Source organism: Amphiura filiformis, chromosome 2 (assembly GCF_039555335.1).
Source record: "Amphiura filiformis chromosome 2, Afil_fr2py, whole genome shotgun sequence".
Classification (NCBI taxonomy): domain Eukaryota; kingdom Metazoa; phylum Echinodermata; class Ophiuroidea; order Amphilepidida; family Amphiuridae; genus Amphiura; species Amphiura filiformis.
In genome coordinates this window covers 17717399-17740098 of record NC_092629.1, presented here as the reverse complement: position 1 = coordinate 17740098, position 22700 = coordinate 17717399, and the positions used below count along the sequence as shown (strand labels likewise).

The 22700-nt window shown below is 38.3% G+C and overlaps 1 protein-coding gene across 1 annotated transcript in view; it reads left to right on the top strand.

Moving 5' to 3' along the window:
• The window catches only part of LOC140138705 (uncharacterized), a 108141-nt gene extending 88087 nt beyond the window's left edge, over positions 1–20054 (top strand). The window contains exons 15-28 of the mRNA XM_072160458.1: positions 722–1137; positions 1777–2096; positions 2878–3103; positions 4293–4335; positions 5105–5250; positions 5629–5875; positions 14820–14930; positions 16088–16272; positions 16655–16768; positions 17181–17251; positions 18244–18284; positions 19079–19178; positions 19301–19400; positions 19784–20054. Of these exons, the coding sequence (XP_072016559.1) occupies positions 722–1137; positions 1777–2096; positions 2878–3103; positions 4293–4335; positions 5105–5250; positions 5629–5875; positions 14820–14930; positions 16088–16272; positions 16655–16768; positions 17181–17251; positions 18244–18284; positions 19079–19178; positions 19301–19400; positions 19784–19861 (2198 nt within the window). The 3' untranslated portion in view covers positions 19862–20054. The remainder of the gene's footprint in view (positions 1–721; positions 1138–1776; positions 2097–2877; positions 3104–4292; positions 4336–5104; positions 5251–5628; positions 5876–14819; positions 14931–16087; positions 16273–16654; positions 16769–17180; positions 17252–18243; positions 18285–19078; positions 19179–19300; positions 19401–19783) is intronic.
• The last annotated feature ends 2646 nt before the right edge of the window (positions 20055–22700 follow it).

Sequence of the window (22700 nt, the reverse complement as noted above, 5' to 3'; positions counted from 1 at the left end):
ACGGAAACTATCTGGTAGCGAGCGTCTAAGGCAACTTGGTGATGACGTGGGCGTGCGGCCAATCCGCACAGTCTTATGAATACTAGTCACACTAATGAGTCAGACGAAGGAGTCGGATATGTCATTGTTCTCATCATTTATTAGGGTTCTGGGCTGATCCAAGTGATCGGCTGGGAGCGGTAGTAGTGGTTAATGATGCAGAGAGAGAGAGGTATGTCTTGACCAACCTGCCTCGACGGTCGCAGGGTACGGAAGAGCCCAGAATGATCGGCGCACCGGTTTATATACCCTGATATCACGTGACCCGAAATAACTGAAGGGCGCCATCTCTCTTCTGAATCCATTTCCGCTACTATATTAAACCGCTCAGTAGCAATCAGGGTCTTGCAGCTTGGAAGCGCATGCCCTATAGATACCACAATTGACCATCGCAGCCGATCTCGTACGAGTAACCGACACAATAAATACCCAGCAAAAACAAAACGATTTATAGAAACGTGTAATGACTTTTTTATACGTTTTGTACCCTTTATACGCCCTCTATATAACCCCAAATTCCAACGTTATCCCAACATTTAAACGCGCAGGCAATCTTTGCTACCCTTTTGCGAATGTTTTCCATCACGTTTTCTGTTTGCTAGAATGATATTCTTCTAGTTTGATATAAATCTGATACCAAATGACAACAATAGATATACAAGTATATATTTTACAATTACAGTTCTTCCACAACTGACGCAAGAGCCAACTATAGTGAGTGTAAATAGCACATCAGTGAAAATACAATGGAATGCGTGGAATCTTACGAATGGAGATATAGGAGATGGACCTGTGATTGGATACCACATATATTGTGCAGAGTCATTTACTGGTATTCGTTTCAATGGTTCATTCATACCGAGTAAAGATCAAGCTCAATCTGTGATACAAGGAACTATTGGATCATTACTACCAGGTACTGAGTATGTGATCCAAGTAAGCACTGTACGAGAAGGTCTAGGTGGAGAGGGAGATCCCGGTCCTATGATTGTGGTCACCACAGAACCTCCAATCTTAATCGCAGAAGGCATCGAGGAAACGAGTATAACTCTTACATGGCTTAAACATCATATAAACGAAACTATCCTCTTTTACCAGGTAAGTATGTATACTGGACCATAGAAGAAAATGTATCAGCAATACTGAAGAAATAATTATTTTAATGACCCAGATTCATGTGGCGGCTTTCATGTCTAATCGGTTTTGAGATCTGATGGGTTTTTTTTCAAAAAACCAAAACAAATTAGGTCTTTTGGGCAAATTTTTCAAATGATCGTCGGCTTTTCCTCCAAGCTACAAACACTTTAAGTACATATCATTCGATTTATAAATTTTACTTCGAGGACCATTAAATATGAAAAATTAAAAAATATAAATTTTAAATAATTTTAATTTAATTTACCATAAAATGTGTATTATATCGCTAATTTCAAAAAGTAAAAATTATTTGATATCAGGAGGACATTCTTCGTATTCAGAATGCAATTCGATATGTCTGATGTACTCTCATGTCCTACAAAAAATACTGTGCAAACGTTGCTATCCGATCCCTTGATGATCTAGTGTTTCAGTGTTTCCTTTTGCAACAAATACCGACTTGTACAATATAACTTTAGTTACTTGAAATTTACGTGTTATTGATAAAGCTACTGTATATTAATCTGTAGTTGCATACCCTGACAAACCTGCTTTTAGGGCGAAAGCGATAAATTTCCACTCTTTTGTCATATTTGTCAGATTTCTCACCGTGCAATCGACAAACCATACAGGCAAAACTTCCAATCAACAGTGACGTATTCCACATTCTTGATGCGTATCGCTGATGATACTCAAACTGACTTCATTTATGTGGTAGATGATGACTTAGAGCCATCCACTCTTTTTGAGATCCTGGTATCTCCTGTAGGAGACTCTGTTCGAGAAGATCTACAACTCCGACTAGAAGTATACACGAGGGGCGCCTCTGATATACCGACTCCTTCTACTGCTACTGTTCTATCAGCAAGTGACACCACTATTACAATCACCTTTCCTGCGTTAGAGTCTAAGTACCTTGTGTGAGTACAATTGTATTTTGTATTATGCAGATCTATTTTCCGAAGTGCAACCCTCTCCACACGTGTGAACGCGTGTCAACTGCAGACGACAAGTTTCAAATTTTACATTTTCAATATTTGGAATCAGCATGAAAAATGTAAAATGAGTACAAACAACCCTAATATAAGTTCACTTGTTCTTAAGATTGCTATTGATATTTTGAGAAAATATCTCAAGACTTTTTATATTTACGCCTTAAATCGATCTACGAATTTTTAAATAGAAACTTGACAAATTTGACAATGGAAACTATTCATATGGGGACAACACATTTATCTTTAAAATGACTCATCAAAATGACATGTCGAGGTCATTCACCAAACTCAATTGAATGCAACATAATGGAGGGGTATGAACATGTTACAAACACTATTTTAGACACTTTATAGTTATAGTTTATCTTTTCAGAGGGGGACAAAACTGAATCTTGTCAAAATGAAATGGGCAATCTTGTCTATTAATGAATGGAAGATCTTGTCAATTTGAATAGTTAATTGTTAAAATAAAACGGAAACTATTCATTTTGATAAGATTGTCGATTCAAAGTGATACTATACATAATCAAAGTGAACAGTATATCTCATCAAAATCAACAGTTCGGGATCAAAATTTAATCGAATAGGGATTTTATTCATAAAATTAAATAGTACGAAATTAGAGTGTATGGCTAGCACGCAGAGCATTAAAAACGGTGCTCGACCTACCCAGCGAAGCTTCAAATACCTCTTGCTTTTATAACAGATCCTACAAATTCGGAGTAGAAAAAATACACCCAATAACCAAACGTGAAGTACCGAGCTTCAATGACAATGGAGATGCATATATAGCTGCTAGTATCAGTAAATTTGAATATGAAGGGCGATTTACCATCGGTGATGGCAAAGTTTACGGCACATACCAGAATCTACCATTGGAACAAGGTGAAAAGTACAACATATACATTGGTGCCAGCAGTGGATTCTATGAGGTATTTGAATATATAATGTACAAAATCAATGGGATATTGCACATTATTATGTTTTCTATTACCCCCCACGACCCATTATTCAAAATCTCGCACTGTGATTTGTTGAAACGCGTCACGTGACAGACCATTAATTAGCGATAAAGTGTCAAGGGCAACGAACTTTATGTTCTTCTATCATCACAGCGCACAGCACACCTGCTTATGTAGGTGAGAATGGAATGTCAGGGCAGGGGTGTGTTATTGTATGTGCATACCTGCTTATAGGGGAGAATGGAATGTTAGGTTGTGTTATTGGAATGTGCATACGCTTTGGCTACGCGTATGCGCTCCACCTTGAAGTAAACAACTTGAAATATTTGGGCAAAACATTTGATATTTTCTCTTTAAATCACACTATTTTGTGGTAATAGAATAGAAATAAAGGGTGCAACACAGTGGCGTAACCAGCGGGGGGGGGCAGGGGGCTGGAGCCCCCCATTTTTTGAACCCTTGCCCCTGTTTCCCCCCCAAATGAAAAAAGTTAAAGTAGGCCTACTTCTGAGAGTTATTAATTAACCTCATATCTGGTCATTTTAACCTTAAAAAACACAAATTTTTGCGCGCTTCGCGCGCATTTATTCCACTTTTTTACCATATGTCACCAGTTTAGCTTCAATATGCCAACAATTTTCGCGCGCATTTGTACCATACACTTCTTTTGTCGACAAAACGTGCTGGATTCCTGCCCCCTCATTTATTATGTTAGCCCCCGCTTGCCCCCCCCCAAATGAAAATGTCTAGTCTGTCGGCAGTAAAAACGTTTAAATAATGGGTTCGGCTGCGCCTCACCCATTATTTACGTTTTTACTGCCTCGGACACATTATTTTCGTGTAAAGGATCATGCATTAACCTGTATTTCTTAATTGATGTATCCAAGTGTGTGAAAATATTGGATCGAAAACATAATAATTATAACATTGGATGCTTTACGCTCTCGATGTCGCTTTATTGATCTCACTAAGAATTTTAAAATATTGGACGAGACGTATTTAAAACTCCAAAAGTGTAATTGTTGCCAAAATCACCATGCCATGTCAGTGGTGTCCAATAAATTTTAACAAAATGTTGGAATACAAAATCATTTCAATGAGTTATAACCAAAAGTATAGGTATAATAACTTTTGGGACACGCTATTATGAACATTTCAGAATGAAGTCGTAAAATGGAGTGCTGTACCACTGGTCGCAGCAGGTAATACATATTTTGCTACCTTTATCCCAAATAAAATAAGACCTTGTTTGGAAATACCAGTCTTTATGAGCATGGTTAGCGTATTAGGTGGGACGAAGAGGGGCTGTTTACCGAACAGGCTTGCTCGACTACTGAGCAGAACTAGGCCAAAATTGTTTTGTACATTTTCTTTTTGACCCGTTCAACACCAAAATTGTCCCCGTTGGCAGATTTATTAATCTTTTGCAGCAGGCTAGCAGAAAGATTTCACATAACTCCATTCAAGCATTGCATGATATGGGGATTGTACGCCACTAAACAAACTCGGCCAAAATGCTACACACTTTCTTTCTTACCGTTGCCCAATGCTTTAGACAAGTAAGCTTAATGGTATGAGCCATATTTTTCTAGTTTATAGCCATTTAACTAAACAACTACAGTGTTTTTCTTAATATTGACACATTGATATAATAGAAAATGAATCAAGTAAGCCAATAATTGCAATAACTTCCATAGGTCTTGTGGTTCTTAAGTTAAGGCCAATAATTTAGCGAACCGAAAGTTTCGGGCGTTTTCTCCCCCAGGAGAAATATCATGCACAAAGGGCAGAAATGGCACCCCGCATATGAAGTCTTCTGATCTCCTTTATAGAACCCACATCATTCCTCTTGTGTGTCAGCTTTATTTTGCCTCAATATTTGAGTGCTCCCCTCCACCCTCAGAGTATTCCCTCGCAAATGATTAATAAAACTACTGAGCTTTCATCTTTGTAATTTCCTTTTTCCAACAGTCTCTGATTCCAGAAACAGTGTTATATCTGCCACTATTGGAAGTGTTGTACCTGTCGTTGTTATCAGCATTGTTATCATCATTGTGTTGGTGATACTTAAACGAAGACGGGACCGCCAGAACGGATCACGTCAGAAAACCGGAAAGGTTTGGATTATAAAATTGTATACGGTGCTAATCTTTTATTCTATTATGTCTCTTCCACGGTAAATATTGGAGGGGGGGTGTATTGGCCATCCCCATTTATCAAAATATTGGGTGATTCATCCCTCAACCCACGGGATCTACGCCTGTGGCGATAAATATATCATGACGCCTTTGTGAGCATGATGCAATTCGTTAACATCTATTTTTTCCGACTTTGTACTTATCTATAATAATTGAATTAAAGAGACTAGTTTGCGTATGATGTCCAGTCAACCAGCCCAAAAATGCTGTACTGCGCAGGTCAGCAACCAATCACGTTGTCCCTTTGCCCTGACGTCAGACGCAAACTAGTCTTTTTAATTCGGTCTTCAATTATAGGCTAAAGCTGAAATACAGTCGTGTCAGTTTGAGAATGAAACTTTCAATGCCGATGATGACGAGTATGAAGATGTTGGTTTAGATGACCAAGGTTATGAGGAAATAACGTCATCAAAATTGGATATTTCTTGGGACAATTTGGATCTATCTGGGAAGCTACTGGGCAAAGGAAACTTTGGTGAAGTTCAACTTGCGAGAGTATGGATAAATGATAAATGGATAAAAGCGGCTGTGAAGACTTTAAAAGGTAAGACTGATTTTTATATCATGATAATGATACACTTTGATTGATCATGTTGATAGAATTAAGGACATATACTAGATATTGAGCATGTTGAAATCTACTTTCCACACTCCTCCTGTGGAAGATATCTTACACAGGGGGAGTATGACTTTCAAATGGAATAACACATTAACCAACTCTATTTGAACTCACCCTCCCTATGTGGAAGATTCAGATTGAATATTTCTCAGAGGATATATGTAATTCAAATGGAGCTGCCTTATGTGTTCCTTCCATTTGAAATGTCATACTCCCTTTGTGGAAGATATTTCTAACATCTTCCACATGGGAAGTGGCGATTTTAAATGGCATAGCCCTATGTATGCGATAAAGCATGCAGAAATTTTATTGTATTCTGGCAGATATTGTTGTTATCGAGAGAGGGTCTCCTTCATTCACATGGTTTCGTCGGCTATATAAGCAGGGTTTGACAGCACTCCGAGTCAGGTCGACTGGGCTAGTCCGCCCGGGCCGGACCGTCTGTTCGAGTCAGTCGGACATATATTTTCAATAGTAGCTAAAGCTAGCGTATTTGCATAATAATGTGCAGGATATGCTCTGGTGAGCAAGGAGTGTATTGGGCGAATACATCCATGGGATGATTCGATCACTGACTAAGTTTGATAGCCAAAGACACGGGCGTGCAACTTTGCAACCAATTTGAAAATAATCAGACGATTATTTGTAGAGATCCGATAAATGAGGCAAGTAATACTTCTTGTTGAGTAGAACCAATTGAGGGAAGGTTGTATGAATAGGTAACGAGTAGACAATGTATCGGTATTTTTTATTATGTTCGTAATTACAATGCGCGCTTTTCTGATATTAAGCCATGATCGCTGGTTTTTTAACGCGGATCGGAGGAAGCGGTTTCAGTCCGTTCCAGTAGCGCGAATCGCTTTTGGAGATCGATATTCGTAGATTCTACTTGCATAGCTATGACTTCATCTTAGATTGCGGATGATCGATCGGGCAGCGTTAAATGAAGAGAAGAGGAGAATAAAGTTGTGGAAAAGGATAAGCATAAATCATGATATGGTATGGTAAGGCTGGCAGTCGGCCATGCGGTAAGTGCAGAATTTTCCTGTATCCATACCCTGATCCGTACAACGTCGGCTCGTGTCTGGCACTCAAAGCTTGGTGCTCCCCAAAATATGTGTATTTATGTTGTTTGTTTTTCAGGTAGGCCTATGCAAAAAGTAGATGATGGCGGGATTGAAAATGCTTTATTCGCGGTTGAGCTTGCGAATTAGCTAATAACAACTGTGGCTAGTCCGTCTGTAGCCGTGAGTGTAGGAGGTTGATGACTAAACACTGAGCCTCTCTTTTGCTCCGACGCATGCAAACAGTCGCTCTTCGCTCCTGATTCAACTCCGATCTCGTATCAGCCCGGAACCCGGTGTTGAACCTCCTGTTTATTATCTGACCGAGTATGTGTGTGATTCATTATATAACCACCGTCAGGTAAGGAATGGTCCGTACAGCTACTGCCGTTTAACTTTACCGATCGCTACCTTATACCGAATGCCGGTTCCGCTACATATGGTGGCAGCGGTGGGATTGATTTGTCTTCATGATTAACTTAATTTGATGGCTCCGGAAATGCGTCGCATAGTGGCTCCGAGTAATTGATGCTCCGGATCCCACAGAACTCGTTAAAGTGCTTACAATGATTGTCGGCTGTATTCCATAGTGGCGTATAGTGATTTTTGGTCATTTTTTTAAATTGGCACATATGTTTTTATTGATGTTCTTTTCTCATCAGTCAAAACTAGCTAATTAATAAGTAATTAATTAATCAAATGTGTCGTATAGCTACAAAGTGAAATTTTGTGTTTTCCATAGTGGCGTATCGACCATACGCCACTTTTTATACACATTTTATAATTATGAATATCGGCAAAAATGAAAAACATTGTATGTCATAGTGGCGTACACGTATCGGACCTATACGCCACTATGGAATACAAACGACGAAAAGTAACGCCATAGGGATTACACGGCGACCGAGGTGGCGTAAGGTTAACGTTAGGTTAGGGTATTGCGTTTTGTTTGTTTTCCATAGTGACGTATAGTTTTGTGCTTTTTATTTTCAGTTTGCCAGCAATAGTATGTATTTATTTCTTTTGAAAAATATATAACAATAAAATCTATTTAGTTTACTACAGAAATTTCACATCATTTACAAAATATAATGAATGTCTGATTTACACAACTCGATTTTAGATTGACATTTCTTCAAACCCGATTTTCTCGAACAGTTGTTTATTCGCGGCGCCCCACTATACGCCACTATGGAATACAGACGACGATTATTGTGAAATCACAAGAGTACATCAAGAAAAACTCTAGATGACCGTAGTGTTTCTAGATGTCTACAGTCATTACAGAGTGAACAAGGTTCCTGATAGGAACTGAAATATATCTAGTGAGTACTTTCATTTCTATTGGATCTGTACCAGAACGTATTTATTTAATTTGACTTTGAACGATCCTGATGAATCTCATCAATAATCTAGAAGAATGAATTTTGTCGCCGAATTTGTTCATGTTGATAGTGAGCTGAAGAATAAAATAATCAGATCAAGAAATAGTCCTCCGTCACAAGTAGCCGTTGCCGAGTTGCAGACTCTCACTAGGAAACTTAGTTGCCGTGGGCGGAGCAGTGATGTAGCAGACTTCCACAAGGATATTGAGATGTCGTGGTCGTAGCAGTGATGTAGCAGGCTCCCACGAGGCATTTGAGATGCCGTGGTCACAGCAGTGATGTAGCAGGCTCCCACGAGGAATTTCAGATGCCGCGGTCGGAGCAGTGTTGTAGCAAACTCCCACGATAAATTTGAGATGCCGCGGTCTGAGCAGTGATTTAGCAGACTCCCACGAGGAATTTGAGATGCCGCGGTCGGAGCAGTGATGTAGCAGACTCCCACGGGGAGTTTGAGATGCCGCAGTCGTAGCAGTGATCGAGCAGTAGATTGACTGCCGACTGCCGTTGTCGGAGCAGTAGATTGACTGCCGTGGTTGGAACTGAGTCTAAAATGGAACATGACCAAGGGGATTTAAGCAAGTTAGATTTAAACTGTCATTCAACACAACATATATTGAGATAGTTACCTCAATATTTCGATGTGTACAACACACATCCTCATCAGGAGGACTCCAATGATGACTGATGGAGTTGAATGTCCTGCTCTCGACCTTTGATGTCCTTTCTATTGATCGGATTAGGGCATTATGTAATGAAGGGAGCTCAAGTCCTTGATCACGGTTGAGTGCTGGAGTGTGTTTTCTGATTTGAAGGGCCTCCTGCACCAGGCGGGGGTATTCTCTGTCTTTACGATTCAAAACCTTGACATTATCCCAGTCAATTTGGTGATGAGTATCTGTACTGTGTTCAGACACGGCAGACGGTATCCTGCTGGGAGCAGTGGACTTATGTTCTTTAAGTCTCTGTCCCAGTTGTCTTCCAGACTGTCCGATGTAAGATTTTGTGCATTCGTTGCAGTTAATCTGGTATATGCAGCCACAGCGTTTTTCAATTGGAACTGGGTCCTTAGGTGACTCAAGGATTTTGCGAAGAGTCGTGTGGGGTTTAAAGCTGGTGGCTACCCCGTAGGTTTTAAATATACGCTGAAGTTTTTGCGAGATGCCATCAAGAAAGGGTAGGGTGATGAAAGTCTTGTTGGGTACTTGGTTGAGGGAGGTCAGATGTTGGTACCAGAGGGTTGGAATTTTGAGTGGGGGGGTTTATTTCGACAGGTGGAGAGGTCAAAAGCCCACTGGCGGTACCCACAATTTCCAAGCGCACCCTTGATATGTTCAATCTCCTTTTCCCTTTCTTCGGGATCGGTGACAGCGGTATTAGCTCTGTGAGTGAGAGTTCTTATGACACTAAGTTTATGAGAGATCGGATGATGAGAGTTGAAGTGAAGATATTGGTCGGTGTGTGTAGGTTTCCGGTAAATTGTGACGTCCAGTGAACCACTTTCTTTCCTAGTGATTTTGTATCAAGAAAGGCAAGATGTCCGTTTGCTTCTGGCTCACACGTGAATATGATATGTGGGTTTTGGTCGTTGATGAATTGGAAGAAAGATTCTGTCTCTGCTTTACGTAGTATCACAAATGTGTCATCCACATATCGTAACCAGATCTTAGGTTTAATAGTGGAGTTTTCAAGCGTTTCAGTTTCAAAAAACTCCATGAACAGGTTTGCGATAACTGGGCTCGTAGAGCCCCCCATAGTGCAACCCTCCCATTGATGATAAAACTCTCCTTGGGCTGCAAAATAGGCACTATTGAGATAGAGTTGTAATAGCTCAATTACCTGATCAGCGGAAAGATCTGTTTTACTTTTCCAGGAAGAATCTCTTTTGAGTAAATCTGAAACTACTTGGATAGCTTTGTTAACCGGAATGCACGTAAACAAAGAGGACACATTATGGGATACAAGGATTTCGTCTGATTCAATACGAAGATTATTATTATTTTTATTATTATTATTATTATTACAAAGGCATTTATTAAGCGCCATTTCAAGCGATCACAGCGCATATACATAATACAAGCATTATACATTTTAATACCTTTTTAAAAACACAAGAATATGAACAGCATAGTTATTAAAAACAAAATTAAGACAAATTAAAATAGGCAATTAAAAAGCCTATACATAAAATACACATCATAATTTTAAAAGCACGTGGGCAGTGGTGTCATACACAAACTAAAAACGTGGGAAGAGATGGGTTTTTAGTTTCCCTTTAAAACTTGACACAGAAATTGATTCACGGAGGGTGATCGGCAGCTTATTCCATTCCCTTGGAGCAAAAGCCTGGAATGACCGATCACCCGCTGTTACTAAGTTGGTTCGCGGCTCGTACAGTCGTGTAGAATCTTGTCCAGATCTCATACCTTCCCTTCCAGGTAAGCGTTTGCACAGACAGTCAGAAAGGTATGACGGAGCTTCATGGTTAAGACACTTGTACACATAGAGCATGTTTTTAAACAAAATCCTGTCATTCACCGGCAGCCAGTGCAGATCAGATAATAGAACTTCCGCATTCTGGTCTCGAGGAACACGAAACACCAAACGAGCCGCTCTGTTTTGAAGCGACTGGAGACGTTTAAGGTCTCTGCTTTTGACCCCGTACAACAAAGCATTGGCATAGTCCAAACGAGAGGTGATCAGCGACCTAGCAAGATGGTTACAACAGTCAAAATCAATGCACCGACGTATTCTAAACATGTTCCTGAGATGGAAGTTAATAGAGCGACACATATCACTGACATGCTTGGACATGGACATAGTTGTGTCAAAAGTAACACCAAGGTTCTTTACAGTGGGTGAAGCGGCAATTTCTGCATCTCCAATCTTGAGTTTAAGCTCAGGTAAATTGCTTAATTTGTAGGAAGTTGATGTGACGAAAAACTCAGTTTTCTGTTCATTTAGTTTCAATTTATTGCTTGTCATCCAACATTTTACGTCGTCAATACACTTAGACAGTCTAGAAAGAGCACGTTCAGCTTCACCAGGTACACGCGGGTCAAAAGAAACGTACATCTGTGTGTCATCAGCATATATATGGTATCTGATGCCATGCTTTCTTATGATGTGTCCCAAGGTATATGTATACATACTAAATAATTGCGGGCCCAACACGGATCCTTGAGGAACACCAAACTCGACGGGCTGAGGAGCAGAAAAATCATTTTCCACAGTCACGCGAAAAGTGCGATTTTGGAGGTAATTTTGAATCCAATGTAAAACGGTACCAGAAATGTGAAAAGTGTCTTGAAGCCGGCGAAATAAAATGTCATAGTCAACAGTGTCGAACGCTGAAGAAAGATCTAATAATACCAACAATACAACCTGGTGATTATCAATTTCAGCTAAAATGTCGTTCTTTACACGAAGTAATGCCGTTTCTGTGCTGTGTTGCGGCTTATATGCCGACTGAAACTGCTCATATAGTTGGTTAGCACTCAGGTGTTTATTGATTTGATCAGCAACAATTCTTTCAATGATCTTTGAGAAATAGCAAATGTTTGACACTGGACGATAATTTTTCAAGCTGTTGGGGTCCAGTGATTGCTTTTTTAAAATTGGCGACACCACTGCCTCACGAAGCACACTTGGGAAAATTCCACTGGCAAGAGATTCATTTACAATATCAGTAAGTACAGGCAAGATAGATTCAATATTTTCTTTGAGGAGCCACATGGGGATTGGATCTAAAACACAACATTTGTTTGATAGTCCACCTATGATCTTATTTACTTGTTCTTCAGTGACTGGCTCAAATTGCTGAAATTGGTTCACCTGTGTGTATACTTGATTGTGTGTATTCCTGAAAAGTTGGGTTCTCCTGTATGCACTCTTGTTCTGTTTCAACTTCAGCATCAAGCTTTTTTCTGATCTTACCTATTTTTTCAACAAAGAAATTAGCCAATTTATCACTTAGTTCCTGTGGCGAATCTGAAATTGGTAACACTTTAGAACCATTGTTTAACAGCTGGTTTAATGTTCTATACATGCTCTTACTATCAGCTGTGACCAGGGTGTTCTTATAATGCACCTCTTTAGCATTTTGAATTAGCTTATTTACCTTTGTGTGTTGTTCTAAGTACTCGTTGTGATTGTCCATAGTCTTATGTTTACGCCATTTTCGTTCAAGTTTACGCCTAACTCGACGCTCAGTATGTATTTCTGTATTGTACCAAGGGGAGCGATCTCTAATGGATCGGACGCAAGTTTTTGATGGTGCATGGTCATCCAAAACCTCTGTTAGTGATGAGGTAAGAAACTCAAGACGACCATTTACATCCCCATTTGGGTTGTGTGTGTCCAATTTTTGAGACAGAGCCTGTTTGAATGAGTCTTTGTCCATTTGTTTATAATTACGCACAGATTTGACAGATTTTTGAGGTGGTGGTTTGCAGCAATTGATACAACAATCGACAACAAAATGATCTGAACCTAAGCTTGGAAGAACGACACAGCTTTTCACTAAATTATCATCAGGTCTAGCAATATCCTTGACGCGAGTAACAAAGTCTTCAGTATTTTTGATGTGATGATCTGATTTGCCTACTACTGCAGACAAAATATTTGCTAGTAACTTGCCAGATTCGTAGTGTACCGAATTAATGCTAGAAACGATTGGCCGCAATGGGGCTCCCTCCTTGTGTATTTTTGGAAGTCCATAGAATTGGGGCACACAACAGGCGGTAGGGTAAAGCTTGTTATATTGCTTTTCACTAAGGTTGCCGAATTTCTTAAAGTGTCTTAACTTAATGAGTTTGGCTTGATGAGATTTGGTAGGGTCTTTATTGAGCTTATGGTAGGTTTTTGTATCACTCAATAATGTGTTAAGTTTTTGATCATACTGTTCTAGCTCTATCCAAAACAACACACCCTCGACCTTTGTCGGGTGGAAGGAGGATGATATTCTTGTCCTGCTTTAAGTTATAGAGAGCATTTCTTTCTTCGCGAGCGATATTACTTTTGGGAGGTTTAGCTGACTTGAGCGAGCTGGTAACTTTGGCTCTTAACTCAGCTGCTGAGTCTGCATCAAGGGCATTTAATTAGGTAGTTTTAGGTTTCGGAAGTGTGTAAAGCGCAAGGACAGAAATCCGCATCTAAGGAACCAGAAATCCGAATCCAACGGAGTATAATTCGAATTCGACAGAACAGCTATCCGAATCTGATGGAGCAGACTTTGGAGGTGACAACCTCTGCACTTTGGGGGTGAGCCGACAACTGCTTTTAATCTATCATAATTCTGCAGACTGAGGTAGAGCCTCCAACACGGATTTCTGCTTCGTTTGGGGAACGGCGCAAGAAGTTAAGTGTTTGGAGATCTGCGCAAGGAGTTAAGTGTTTGGAGAAAGCAGCACCATTTCTGTGCGAGGATTTTATACGCAAAGAATTATAAATGCAAGTGTACAGTGGACTTCGCTGATTTTCGCAGGACCAGTGAATAAGGATATATACATCATTGCATGATCACCAAGAAGAAGACTACTGGCTAAGTAGTAATTAGAGTGATTATATTTGATTATATTGTATGTGCATTTGTTGTCGCGTATCAAGCATATTTTACTTTCAATTAAAGACTAGAAGATTTTGTTAACTTAATCAAACAGTGTAATTTTGTTGTGCATTTGTGTGAATTCGGGTAAAAGGTGATTTTGGCCTTGAGTCATTACGGCTCGTAATTAATTTTCCCAAATTATCGATATGTTATAAAGTGTTGAAGATTTTCTTGTAATATAATAAAGATGGTTGTTTTAACATAATTTACTCCGGACTATCGGACCCAACAAAGCATCGATTGATTCTGGAAGCGGTATGTATGTGCACCTGTGAGGATAATGCACGGCCATGGCTGCTCTCTCGTCAACAACCCTTTCCGCCACAAAATTATGTTTCTCATTTCTATTACCGGTAGTCATATCTTTTTCAGTTGAATGTGATGGTGGTAAGGGTACTATTACATAATTATAATAATTACGTGATAAACGGTGATCATGGGTTGTAAACCTGATCGTAAACCAGAGGTCCTGGGTTCAATAGAGGTTATCCGTGTTCTATAAGCTGCATATCCTATCAACGACTGCTATACCTTGTTTAGGACTTGCAAAAGAAGTACCTGCATGGGCAATGATGACTGTTTCAAAATAGCCCCCCAAAGTCATGCAGGTAACTCCGAGGTCATCATTGAATTGGTTTGAACGAGGAATACTACGGGAACCAGCGGCTTTAGTTAGAAGTCACAAATGAGTAAAGTGGATAACGTCTATCCCCGGGCGGAATCACTTTTCCTATTTCCTCCTTTAATAATGGCTAGACAGCGAAACTGATCAAATATCAACATAGTTTATAATATTATTACACCTTAATTTACAGATGACACACCGGTAGCTGAGAGGGAACTTTTCCAGGAGGAATTTACGACAATGGTGAAGATAGGTTATCACCACCATGTGGTAAACGTGCTAGGATCCTGTGAACACATGGGTATATTTAAATAACATCAATACATATCACATAATTAACGAAAGATGCAAATGGCAAAAAAAATTATGCTGAACTTATGATGGTAAATTAAACTTATATGATATGGGAAACGTTTAATGATAAGCATAGTAAGATCTAAGATGAGCACACAGGCTCCGGAAGATTTTAAATATTTGGGGATCATCCATATGAGTCGAAGGTTTTGGGGAGCGGGATATGGTACTTGGTCCAGACAAAGCAAAATTGGGCTATTACACTGGAAATCCATACACCCCTATGGAAGACATAACCTTAATCTCACACATAGGGAGTGTGAATTTCAAATGGGGTAACCAGTCTTTAATGGGGTAACCAAGACTGGTTACCCCCGAATGGTTTCCAGAATAGACCATTATTGGGCGGTGGGGGTTTGGGTAAATGTGTAAAGTGGTACCCAGGTATCCCTGATACACGTGTGAGTACAGTTTAGAATTTTCTGTGATTTGCTTTCAGGAAGGACTGAAATTTGTCATAAAATTAGTAATTCCGAAAATATGTAAAATCCCGTTGATCATTATTACAAGCACATGCCTACTCTCTGATTCCAGAAAGATACAGCAATAATTGTTTTTGAATAAACAAATAATTTATTATCTGGTTTTGCTAAATGAAATATAGCTGAATCATTAATTGGTTCTAACTGGCAATAAAAGTCCAATTTTAATATTTTTTGCAAATAAAGGGAAAATGGGCCAAAAACATGCAATTTTGCATGTTTTATTATAATTATGGTGACAAAATCCTAAGCCTTGGCACAAGTCTAAGCATTCAAAATCTTGAGTTTAGGCCAGAGTTAGCTCGTGATTTTAATTTTTTTTTTTAAATTGGTTATAAAAAAGATGTGTTTCCAAAAATTAGAATGCATAACTGGAAATTAGTTTGCTAGATTGTCGCATCATATGAAAATGTCCTAAAAACGCATTTTATAGGCCTATTTCCAAAAAATGTCCAAATAATAAAATTTGACTTTCATTGCCAGTAAGAACTAACTAAAGGATTAGGATTTAGTTATGCTTCATTTGGCAAAAACAGGCTAATATTTTTTTTAATCCAAAACAATTAGTGCTGTATTTTTCTGGAATAGGAAGTAGGCTAAACATGTTATGTTATATTAATAGGTACCCTGTACGTGGTCCTGGAATACGTTCCACATGGCAATCTTCGTAAGTTCCTCCGTAAGAGTCGCAAAGAAGCTGATACAGCACAGCAGTATGCAAATGTTTTATCTCAGCTTGCACCAGAACAACTCCTGCAATTTGGAATTGATGTTGCCAGAGCAATGAAACACATTGCAGACTGTGGGGTAAGCGATACAGCAGAGAAGATAACTTACCCTTCCCAGAATCCTTTGCTACATGATGCATCACCTCATTATACTTAGCAAAGGACACACTTATTACTTTGTGCAGCTGCCCCTGTAAGAAGTATTGCTCCCCCCTCCCCCGATGCTGGCTGCCCTGATATTAAAGTTTGTTACCATTTTCGTCAAAGTCTGCCCCGTTAAAAGTTTTTTCTCATTCTTATAATGCAAATAGATTCCACAGGCAAAAAACACCCGTTGCACCTTTAATGCTCCACTACCGTGGTAATAAGAATCCTAGATCTCAGTTTGTAAAACTAGTCAAATGTATATATTTTAATGATTTTAATTTCCTTCGACCTTCATGGTGTTTTCATGAGTACAGGTAATCCATCGTGATCTAGCAGCGAGGAACATCCTTGTAGGAAGAGGTCTGGCGGCAAAGGTAGCAGACTTTGGGATGTCTCGGGATGAAGACATCTATGTCCAGACATCATCGGTAATGATCGGTTTCAATCTTAATAATAATAATAATAACAATAATAATAATAATAATAATAATAACAATAATACTACTACTACTAATAATAATAATAACGATATGCCTACTACTACTACTACTACTACTACTACTACTACTACTTCTACTAATAAATAATAATAATAATAACGATAATAACAATTACAACATTTTTTTTTATGTGAAAGCAAACTTCGGACATTGTCAGCCATGATAACCGAGATCATACAAGTCAACAAAAGAACAGAAGAGGGAGGAAAATGTTTTTATTAGGAAATGTAAATTGTTACTATATTCACAACAAGAATTAAAGTGTAACATTAAGAGGAAAAAATCAGATAAAGAGTGCACTCAATTCTAACGTTCAAAGATCTTATTCCAAATATTTCAGCGTCGGGTTCCCACACGATGGCTATCTATTGAATCCTTGACAAGGAAAACGTATACCACTAAGAGTGACGTGTAAGTAGATTTGTCTACCATTAATAATTTCATTAAACAAATAGTTTTCATTTCAAGAGGATCTAATATTGAATGTGGAAGAAGCAGGCGTTTCATTAGACAACAAAGCTGATGTGTACCATACCGATTATTTTGATACACCTTGTCACGGTTGTTTGATGTGATCATTTATTAATTTTTCTATCAAACATAATGTTCAATTCTAGACCTGAATAATACTAACAACTATCACACTAATAAACCGTATAAACACATAAATTTTGTAACAATTTTTAACAGAAATTTTTGTTCCTATATTAAATTATTCATCTTTTTCTGCGTTTTTGTGGTAATATTAATTCTATAAACTGTACATTTGTGTACAAATTGAGGGCGCTATTTACATATATTTTAAATTCAAATTAGCCAAATAATATGAGTTATACCTAACATTTCATAATAAAACGTTTTTTGAAAATTCACTTGTCATTTGTTAGTCTATTTGCTGATGTTCTTATACCATTTTACAAATGTCTACCCCTCATAAAGATTTTAGATAAATAGCACCACCATTGTTCAACTTGACATTTAAAATCACTCAGTTTTACATGCAATCAAACAACCGTGTTGTAATGTGCAGTTATTGGTGACAGATTCTCTAGCGATGGGCGTGGGTCAAATGTAGCTAAAGATCTTGGGTGCGGCGTCTTTCTTGTAGGATCAGATTGAGTAGATGGTATCGGAAATAAATAGGTCGCCGCGGTTCGTAAATTGATAGCGGTTGTTGTTGATATTGCGGCAAGTGTCTTTGTTACGTAGCATAACTTGCTTCAATGATCAGGCTTATTTTAAAATCATTCGCATTGCAGAATAATTATTGTGTGTCAAATTTTGTAACATACACTTGTATTTGTTTAAGAATCACTTTTTTGGTTTATTGTATTTATTTATTTATTTATTCAGTTACTTTATTTTGTTAAATGAGTTTTAAATCATCTTTTATTATCTTTTAGCTGGTCCTTTGGTATACTACTATGGGAAATTGCAACGTTTGGTAAGTGCTTACATTGTGTCCCACAATGATTAGTACCTAGTACCTTACCCATTATTTTCACATTTATAAAACTACTAGCGGGATAACCGCGCTTAGCACGGACCTCGCTAGCTGTGTAAACGGGATCGATCACTCAAACAGGCAGAATCACTGAACAGGTAGATGATGCCGAATTGCTTTTTAATCACCTTGCAACCACCCCAGCCACACACACCCACACAGGGGATATTTTAACATGTCTCACTGTCACGTTCGTGCAATGAGATAAAAGTGTTGATGAAGTAGAGTGCGTTTCAAAAATAAAAAAATTGACATTTTTACCTGAATGTGACCGTAAGAAAGGCTCTACCATTGTCTACTATTAAAGCATATCTACACGGATTGTTAATTGTCACTGCACGAATATTTTATCTCGGCACGAACGTGACAGTGAGACACGTTAAAATAGCCCCTGCCCCCACATACCCCCCACACACACACACACACCCCTGACTCAATAACATTTACATGGATCTTAATCCGACCACCAAATACACCAAACTTTTTTTTACACCCTTAGTTTCATCCCGTACCCTTGCGATTTATAAAGTCTCATAATCCCTAAATCCCATGATCCCATACCCTTAAGCATAACCCCGTACCCGTAACCGTCCATGCATCTTTTTCGTTCTCCTTCACTGAAAAGGTAAATTTTATTTATCAAAAAAAAACCATTCTCATGCACCAGATACGATAGAACCTTGTATCGTCATCGAGGTATAATTTAACTTGTATATTTGTATTGTGATTACCAGGTGGCACGCCATATGCAGGTATGGAGACCAAACACTTGGCATATAATCTAACAACAGAAGGCTACAGGATGCCAAAACCAGACAACTGTGAACAGGAAATGTAAGATATATAGTGGTACTGAAATCAATGACAAAATAAATACAGTTCCCCCTAATATGACAACTCACGCTACGGCACTGCTTCCTGTGACAATTTAAGAATTATCTTTTTTTATTATTTAGGTATGAACTTATGCTTCGGTGTTGGCAAGAAGACCCAGACAACAGACCTACATTTTCTGAGATTGTGGATATTCTCAATGACATGTCATCTAACGATAAGGTAAAATATTAAAACTGCTGAGATTTAAATATCCTGGCAATTTAACAAAGGTTATATAAAACCCTCATTCCCGAATGTTTTCGTATCACGTGTTGATCACCTGTTGATGGCGGCATTGCCCTTCGAACGCTTATATAATGGTAGAACTCGAAGGTCGTGGGTTCGATTCCCATCCATAACAATTTCTTTAGGGAGATTATTAATGCTACGCCCTATTTGTTCACTAGTAGACAGTATATTCTTAGAGAGTCCTGCTATAAGTGAGTTTGCAGCTACTCATAATAGTACCCCCTCCGGGAGAAAACAAACCAAACCCAAAACATAATGCAATTGGGACAGTTCGGACAAACAGAAATAAAAATTGTCCTGTTTTTTTTCTTCAGATTTACATGACTACTCAGTACTTGACGTTTAACAACTTCCAACATGCTGCAATAAGTCTGGATAAGGACGATAAGTAGACTAGACAATATAACAACTTCCAAGGTGCACTAAAGAAGTCTGGATAAAGATAATAAATAGATGATGCTGAGAGATTGCACAGAATCATTGAAAAAGTTTTGTGCAAAATATATTTTTCCTCTTTCAATCATCGTCTACTTCCATGCTTCAAAAGACAGTGTGGCAGCAATTTTTCCTGTTGAATTGAATTTCGGGGGGCTCAAAATAATGAAATTACGGCAAAATTGCAAATTCGACTTTTCTTTTAGGGGAGGGCAAGAGTAAAAAGATCTCAAACTGGGGTGGCATTCCCTCATGCCCCCCGTGGCGATACCACTGTTAATAGAGTAAAAATTACAAATTGCAGGACACCTAATATTAAACAATATTAAATAAGATTGTCAGCTTGTATGCTCTATCCACAATAATAACGTTAGTTAAGTAAATACACAGAATTGGGAATACTCTCGTCAGACCTGAAACAACCTTTTGAAAGGTGCTTGATATGAATTGGTTATCATAATTTGTCACTGCATGTATAAAGCTTTTGTAGAATAACATGGCACTTGTATGTCAGCTTAGTTATAGTGATATCTAGACATTGTATTGAAATGTTGAGAGTCTGGGAAAGTATAAAACTACATTTTAGAGATAAAACAGTGTATAGACATCATTTAAAATGACTTACATATAGAAATTATCATTTTGAAGTGAGTTTAGCGATTTGATTGTTGGCTAATTATAAAATTGTAAACTTAGGATGCGTAAACATTGTATATAGACTTGTTATTATGTCATGTACGTTTTGTGATTTTATTTACCGAGTGTGAGTTAGAGTTACGATGCCAAATGTGGTTTGATTTATATATATATAGCGATTTTTCATCTACATCTACATGAGACCTTAACGTCATATTCCAAATTCCGCGTAATTTGTAGAATAACATAAAAGTTTGAATAAGGATAATAAGGTATATAGATAATGCTAAGAAATTGCACCGAATCATTGAAGCAGTTTTGAGCAATTTTTTTTCCTTCTGTTTCAATCAGCTACTACTTCCATGATTCAACAGACAGTGGTGGCACCAGAATTTTTCCTGTGGAAGTGAATTTCGGGGGGGGGGGGGGTCAAAAATCATGAAATTACCGCAAAATTGCAAATTCGATATTCCGTTTCGAGGAGGGCAAGAGTAACCAAATCTCTAACCGGATGGCATTCCCCCATGCCCCCCGTGCAACGCCACTGTCAATGTAAAAACTACGAATTGCAGGACAGATAATAAATATTAAATAAGAGTGTAAGCTTATGCTCTATCCACAATAATAACGTTAATTAAGTAAATACAGTTTGTCCACTTTGAAGTACGAAGTAAGGTACGCACATTTTGCATAAGCGTATCATGCGTCGCGTATTAAGACGCTCATGCATTTGTGTGCGCCTAGCAGTTTGTTAATTCCTTTTGACATTACGGGGCGCAGAAACTGCGTAATTTATTCGTACTTCAAATTGGACAAACTGTAATTGGGAAGGCTCTCGTCAGACCTGAAACAACCTGCTGAGAGATGTTTGAGATGATTTGGTTGTCATAATTTGTTCTGCATGTATAAAGCTTTTGTAGAATAAGATGACACTTGTATGTCAGCTTAGTTATAGCCCGGGGGAGGCACTCGCTATCTGAAATGGCAGGGATGTGCCTCGGCCATGTTAAAAGTAGGGGGCATTCAGGTCAAATGTACAATTACAAAAATATGGGGTCATTCAGTACACAACCTGAATAAAATGGGGTCATTCGGTATGAAACTTTGAAAAAAGATGGTCATTGGGGTAACAAATTGTAAAATGGGAGTTATTGGGTACAGGATTGCCAATAGAGTATCATTAATTACACATAAATAAGTGCCACTGCGAAAAAACAACTTGGCCACCTTGGGAATTTGAGAAATCTTATTATTTCTGGAGGAGAACACAAATACCATCTAAATTTGGGAATTAAAAAGGGGGGTCATTGGGTAGAAGGAAAAAAAAAAAAGGGGGGTCATTGAGTACATGAATCTTTTTGAAGGGGTCATTGGGTAATAGGTAGGACCATAACACAAAAAAGGGGGTCTTTGGGTACAAGCCGGTTTGAAAAAGGGGGTCTTTCCCGAGGCACATGATGCATATCTGTTATGGAAGTGCCCCCCCGGAGTAATAGTGATATCTACTTATGTAGACATTGTATTGAAATGTTGAGAGTCTGGGAAAGTATAAAACTACCTTTAGAGATAAAACAGTGTATAGACATCATTTAAAATGACTTCCATATAGAAATTATCATTTTGAAGTGAGTTTTGAAGCGATTTGATTGTTGGCTAATTATAAAATTGTAAACTTAGGATGCGTCGACATTTGTATGTAGACTTGTTGTTTATAATATGTCATTATGTCATGTATATTTTTAAATCATATTTACCAAGTATGAGTTAGAGTGTATGACGATGATGGGGTCATTGGTAATGATATAATAGTTAATGATATAATAGTGACTTTTCATTGAGCACGTTAGCGCAGCTGCACGGGCTCTGCCTTGTAAATAAGCATAGAAAATATTTTTTGATCGAGTTATCTTCCTTTGTGTACGAATGGGGTACACAGAGGTGGGTGGGGCAAAATCTTCTCTTTTATACTCATCAGGTGAGGCAAATTTTTTTTCGTCTGATTAGTGGGCGTGTTTTTTTTATCTGACTAGTGGTGGAAGTTTGTCTTTTTCAAAAAACTCCTATACCCCCCTAGAAATCAAATGGTGTGCCCCTTATAAAACTACGTTTAGAGATGGAACTGTGTATAAACATCATTTAAACATACCTAAATAATTATAG